Source organism: Arachis hypogaea, chromosome 17 (genome assembly GCF_003086295.3).
Source record: "Arachis hypogaea cultivar Tifrunner chromosome 17, arahy.Tifrunner.gnm2.J5K5, whole genome shotgun sequence".
NCBI lineage: Eukaryota > Viridiplantae > Streptophyta > Magnoliopsida > Fabales > Fabaceae > Arachis > Arachis hypogaea.
In genome coordinates this window covers 126,141,083-126,147,082 of record NC_092052.1, presented here as the reverse complement: position 1 = coordinate 126,147,082, position 6,000 = coordinate 126,141,083, and the positions used below count along the sequence as shown (strand labels likewise).

Sequence of the window (6,000 nt, the reverse complement as noted above, 5' to 3'; positions counted from 1 at the left end):
TTTGGTTTTGTTATGGCAATGGTCTCCCGAAATTTGCCAGGCCTGAGGCCGGCCTTGAGAGCATGCAGGTGAACGGCCGGGTCCAAGTCTTGGATCTCCATAGTGGCGTCAGCGAATCTGGTCATGTAGTCTTTCAGGCTCTCGTGCTGACCTTGTTTGATGGTGCCGAGATAGTCCGAGCCATGTACGTAGATTCTTGATGCAGCAAAATAATCAATGAATGATCTGGCGAGGTCTTCAAAGGAGGAAATCGAACCTGCAGAAAGTTTAGAAAACCAGAGTAACACAGCACCATCTAGGTACGTGGGGAATGCTCGGCAGAGGACGGGCTCATTGTTAGGGCCGTTGAAAAACATCATTGATTGGAACTTCTTCACGTGGGCCCGAGGGTCGCCGAACCCCTTGTATGGTTCTAGCGCGGTGGGCAGCGTAAAGTTTTTCGGCATCTGGTAGTTTGTGATCTTCTCGGAGAAAGGGTTGTCAAGGGTGAGCTTTTCCTTTGGCGGGACGATGTTTAAAGGGTCCGCCGGACTTTGAGCCGAGCCCTTGGAGTTCTCTCCATTGTTCTGTGTTGAGAGCTCGGCTATTCTTCGTACCTCCGCCTGAAGCTCAGCGATTTGAGCCAGGAGGTCGTCCTGTGAGAGTTGTGGATTTTCCTTGTCAGCCATGTCCGAGGATCGAGAATCCTGCAAAACAAAGTAGAAGACTAAACGAAGGAAAAAATGGGGTTAGATGTATTCCGGGCCCCACGGTGGGCGCCAAGTGGTTCGTCCGAACACTAGGGAGGCCGAGCTTAAGCGCTTCCGAGTGAGTTGACACCGAGGAGGAAGAGCTTGACGCCGGCCGGAAGTCAGACACCGCGGCGGGAATACCTGCACAAGATACTCCGACGCTCAAGTCAGTAGTGATTCACAGTGAGTGAGTTAAGAGAAAAGAGTGAGAGAATAAGAGTCATAGAACCTGAGACCTAGCCGAGCATATTAGCTAGGTTTTATAGGAGTTGTTTTCTGCCCGTTGGTGGATAAGTCCTAGTTTGTAGGTTGGTTATGATATTCTGTTTTGGTGCTATAAACTAGTTGAGCACGTTTCCTATTTTCAGTTGAGTGATGCTGTTTTGGTCCTGATCACGTGCCGAGCTTTTCGGACGGCTGATACGGGGCCGAGCTTTATGATGCACATGTCTTTTTATTTGAGCAGGTGAGGCCGAGCTTATTTGCTCTTGTTTCGATTTTGTTTGATGTGACGTCAGCCTCAGATATTTGCGTGCCGAGTATTCCGGGCGACCGAAGATGTGGGAGACGTATCACTCCCCATTCCCATTTTTCACAGGGTTCTATTTCTCGTGGGAACCCCATTTCCATCTCTTAATCGTTCTGACTAATTATTAATTTCCATAGGAATAGAGTTAAAAGTATCTATTTTATACAAAAATATCAAAATTTTATACAAAAAGTCTAAATGACAAGATGGTAACTTCTTTCAAAATGACATAGTGAAAAACGCCACAGCGAGCCAGAACGCAGAGCAGTGGACGATCTGGGGAATGCGACAGCAGAAAAGAGAATGGACACGACGACAGAGTTGTGAAAAGAAACGCCACAAATACAGCGAAAGACCTATTGAGGATGATGAAACGGTGAGGGGTGACAACGTGGTGAGACGAGAGAGTGGCGAGAAAATAGCTATAGAAATGTTGGATGGAGTCTGAACGACGTTAGGGATCTATAAATTGAAAAAGGATTATGCATATGAGGATTAGAAGTTCTCTCTCTCATTCATCAGAAGACATAGCCTTCCTTTTGCTAATGGAATTTTTTCAGAAATAAAATAAAAAATTAATTTTTTTCATATATGATTTTTTAACTTTAATTTTTTAAATATAATTTTTTTTTTTTGGATTTTGGATGAGTTCGCCGCCCTGACGAACTCTATCTTTTTTATAGAGTTTGCCTAACCCCCGGTGAACTTCACTCCAATTTTTTTTAAAACCCATGAAACTCAAATTTTTAAGTCATTATCATCATATCCAAGAATACATGGGAGTACACAAAAATACACAGATACACGAAAATAAGCCATATTTAACAAGGATTTTTTCTCATTATAAATTTTAAAAAAATAATTATTTTCCCAAGAAAAATACGACTGTGTACTCTTGTGTAGTCTATGTACCCTGAAAACGATGATAATGATTGCTTTGTCTGTTGTGAAGCTTAGAAATTTGAGTTAGCCATTTTTTTTAGAATTTGAAGTGAAGTTCACCGAAGTTAGGCGAGTTCTATAAAAATTATAGAGTTCGGCCGAGGTACGATAAACTTGCTTTGAATAAAAAAAATCGTATTTAAAAAATTAAAGTTAAAAAATAGAATTTTAAGAAATAATAATATTTTTTATTTTATTTCAGAAAAAATTCTTTTGTTGATTATTAATTAGAACCATTAAACTAATTTAAATGAGACGAAATATTTGAAATTTTCTGCTCGTGTCAGTGCTTCCCGTTCTGCAACATATTCAGATTATGGGTCCCAACAATAATAATTTGCTTATGAATACGGGTTCCTTGTTGCAATAATTTAGCCATCTATACAGTAGCATTGCCCGAAAGATAAATCTTCAAAATGTGAGGGTCCTAACTCCTGGCACGCAGCATCAAGAGAGACCAAACACCCATTCTTCACCTTCTAGGTAGCTGTTGTGTGCTCTTCTCTTCTCCCCCAATCAATCACACAACTCCTCCATCCGAAACGCCGGCAACGCTGAGTCTGCGTTCCATTTCCACACCACTTAAGCATCCACCGGTAACTAACAAGGGCGGTCGTATGTGCTCTCTCCTTTGATCGTGAACTTCAACTGTCATCTATACGATGTCGTTTTATCGCGGATTGTCTAAGATTTCAAGAAATCTCAGAGGCAGCAGCAGCGGCATCTTCAACGTAAGTCGGTTCTGTAGTCTCCAATTTCTTGCTTCTCGTGAACACTACTTATTCATAGGATCTGCTGAAATGGTAAATGTCTTTTCTCGGCTTTTAACTTCACTTCGTGTTTGTAGTTAGGATCTAAAAGTAATTAATTCCAATTTTAATTCACTCACAAGCCACATGTAAATTTGGAATCAGTTTACAATATCATTTAATTTTTTGAATTTTCTGTTACTATTTTTAAAGGGTTGCTGTATTAAGAACAAGAGCACATGTTAGGATTAGAGTACGTGTTAAAGATTACAAAATAAAATTTTTTTTATTAAAAATATAAAAATTTAAATTTTTAATATATTTTATATTCAATAAATAAATATTGATAAGTTTACAATTTATATTTTATATTAAATAAATAAATTTGAAATCAGTTTACAATTTACAACATTTCGTTTTTTGAATTCTCTGCTACTATTTTAATTTAAATTTTTAATATATATTTAAATTTTTTTATTAATGATATTAAAATATATATTAATTAAATTCATTTTTGATACGATTAAATTATTACTTTCAATATAAGATGGATTAGTGGTAAATTTAGGAGAGAGGGTTAATATCAATCAAGATTAAGCATTTATTCTTTGGATTTTTTTTGAAATAAAATTAAAAAAATTATTATTTTCTTAAATCCCATTTTTTAATTTTAATTTTTTAAATACAAATTTTTTTTAAAGCAAGTTTGGCTTGTTATTTGTGTATTTTTGTGTACTTCTATGTACTCTTAGAAACTATGATAATGACTTAAAAATTTTAGGCAAACTTTATAAAAATGATAGAGTTCGTCGGCGAACTTGCCCTAAATCCAAAAAAAAAACGTATTTGAAAAATTAAAGTTAAAAAATGAGATTTTAGAAAATAATTATTTTTTATTTTATTTTAGAAAAAAATATTTTATTCTTTATAAGATAATTAAACATATTATATATTATAATAATTAAATACAATATTTTAAAATTAAATTTACATATTATAAAAATAAATTATTGTATTTAAAATTTTTAAATGCTCGTAATTAATTTTAAATATTATAAAAATAAATTATTGTAAATTCATAATTTAAATGTCACAAATAATTAATAATTAAAAAACTTCAAGAAATATAAGCTAGATTAGCACTCTAATTGCATAATTAATATCTTCAATTTTTTTATGAAAACCTATATATTAAATGAATAAATAAAAGAATTGAAAGAAATTAACTCACAAATCACAAAAATGGAGTGATAAGGTGATGGAGGGAAGGAGAAGCTTATTATTGCTGCTGTGATTGATGACGCCTATGATGGAAGCTTGAGAACTAGGAGAATGGAGTGATGGCATTGCTGGCTTGTGCGAGAAATAAATCACAGTGGTTCGATCAGGCTATTAATTTACTAATTTATTAATTTAACCGATGAGTTATTGGTTGAACGGTTAGATTCGGACTTATGTAAATAAAAGTATAAAATAAATAAAATTTTAAAATTAAAATTTAAAATATATATTATATTGTATCTCTTATACATCGAAAAAAATGGCTTATACCTCGGTCATATCAAAATCAAATCAAACTATCTAACATAACAAAATCCTATTGCACTAAATCTCTCCCCCAAATATCACTGACGTCGGCCACAAAGATCTCGGTACCAACCAAGGAATAATTCAACATTGCACGAACTATAAATCAAGTTGAGGGTCGACGATACAGGGCAGATCATGAAACAACTCACTGACTTGAGCGTTGGAGTCCTTTTTGCAAGTACCACGCTCGGATTCAAGTTCGCAAGGGTGCTACGCTTTCGGACCAAGACATCGTCGTGACGGAAAGAACAAAGCCAAGATATATCTTGGAGAAGAGTATCCTTGCCAGAATATTTGGCACCTACCGTAGACCCCCGCCTCGCTTTTAGTTTCGATCTAACGCTATTATAGTCGAGTTGTGCTTTTTTTTCTTTTCAGAAAACCAAAGCATGACGGATCACTTAGTAACTCCTCAGGCCAATCCAACTAATGCCAAACTCTTGGCTGCTAATGCTGCTTTAAAGGCGAAAAACCAACGAATGGATGAATTGTTAGCAACAATGCAGAACAATGGCGAAGAGAAGAATGACAATAAGAAGGCGAATGCCGACCTCCACGAGGAACGTCAGTCAGAATCAAATGCGAAGACAGAGGAGACACCTCCTAAAGCAGAAAGACGACGAACAAATCCCTTCTCAGAAGAAATAATGAATTTTAAAATGCCTAAAAATTTTACACTTCCAATGACCTTAATGCTATACAACGGGATCTGAGACCCTAAAGTTCATGTCACAAAATTCGAATCCATGATGTTTCTCAATAGTGACTCCGATCCCATCTTGTGCCGATCTTTTCTAACTTTCTTAGATGGAACTGCTTTATTATGGTTTTCTAACTTACCTGCAGGTTCGATATCAAGCTTCGAAGATTTCGCCAAACTGTTTATAAACCACTTCGCAGCGTCCAAAATCTATGTGTGAGACTCAGAATACTTCAGTACAATCAAGCAAGGACAACATGAAAGTTTGTAAGATTACATGACGCGCTTCACAACAGCAGCCATGGAAATCCTATACCTCAACCCAAAAGTATAACTGCACACGATAAAAAGTGGCCTCCGACCTAGGAAATTCTAGGAAGCAATAGCCATTGTAAAACCGAAGACATTGGAGGAATTCAGAGACAAAGCAACCGGGCAAATTGAAATTGAAGAATTACGTGAAGCTCGGAGAAACAAAAGACCGTTATCTTGGAAGGAGGAGAAAAAACCTACCAGATCTCAAAGCAAGGATTCCAAAAAGCCTTTCAAATTAACACCAAAGTTTGACTCATACACCAAGTTCAACACCAAAAGAGAGGACATCATCAAAGAAATACTACATAACAAACTAATTAAACCACCAACCAGAGCAGGGATATATCAGGACCAGAAGTATGTAGACAGAAGCAAGCATTGCGCATTTCACCAGAAGTACGGCCACACCATTGACGAATGCGTAGTAACCAAAGACTTATTGGA

At 36.3% G+C, this 6,000-nt stretch overlaps 1 protein-coding gene across 2 annotated transcripts in view; it reads left to right on the top strand.

Moving 5' to 3' along the window:
- The first annotated feature begins 2,617 nt into the window (after nucleotides 1-2,617).
- The window catches only part of LOC112766148 (solanesyl-diphosphate synthase 1, mitochondrial), a 38,205-nt gene continuing 34,822 nt past the window's right edge, over nucleotides 2,618-6,000 (top strand). For both annotated transcript variants that reach the window (XM_025812018.2, XM_025812017.2), the window contains exon 1: nucleotides 2,618-2,933. In XM_025812018.2, coding sequence (XP_025667803.1) covers nucleotides 2,865-2,933 — 69 coding nt within the window. In that variant the 5' untranslated portion in view covers nucleotides 2,618-2,864. The remainder of the gene's footprint in view (nucleotides 2,934-6,000) is intronic.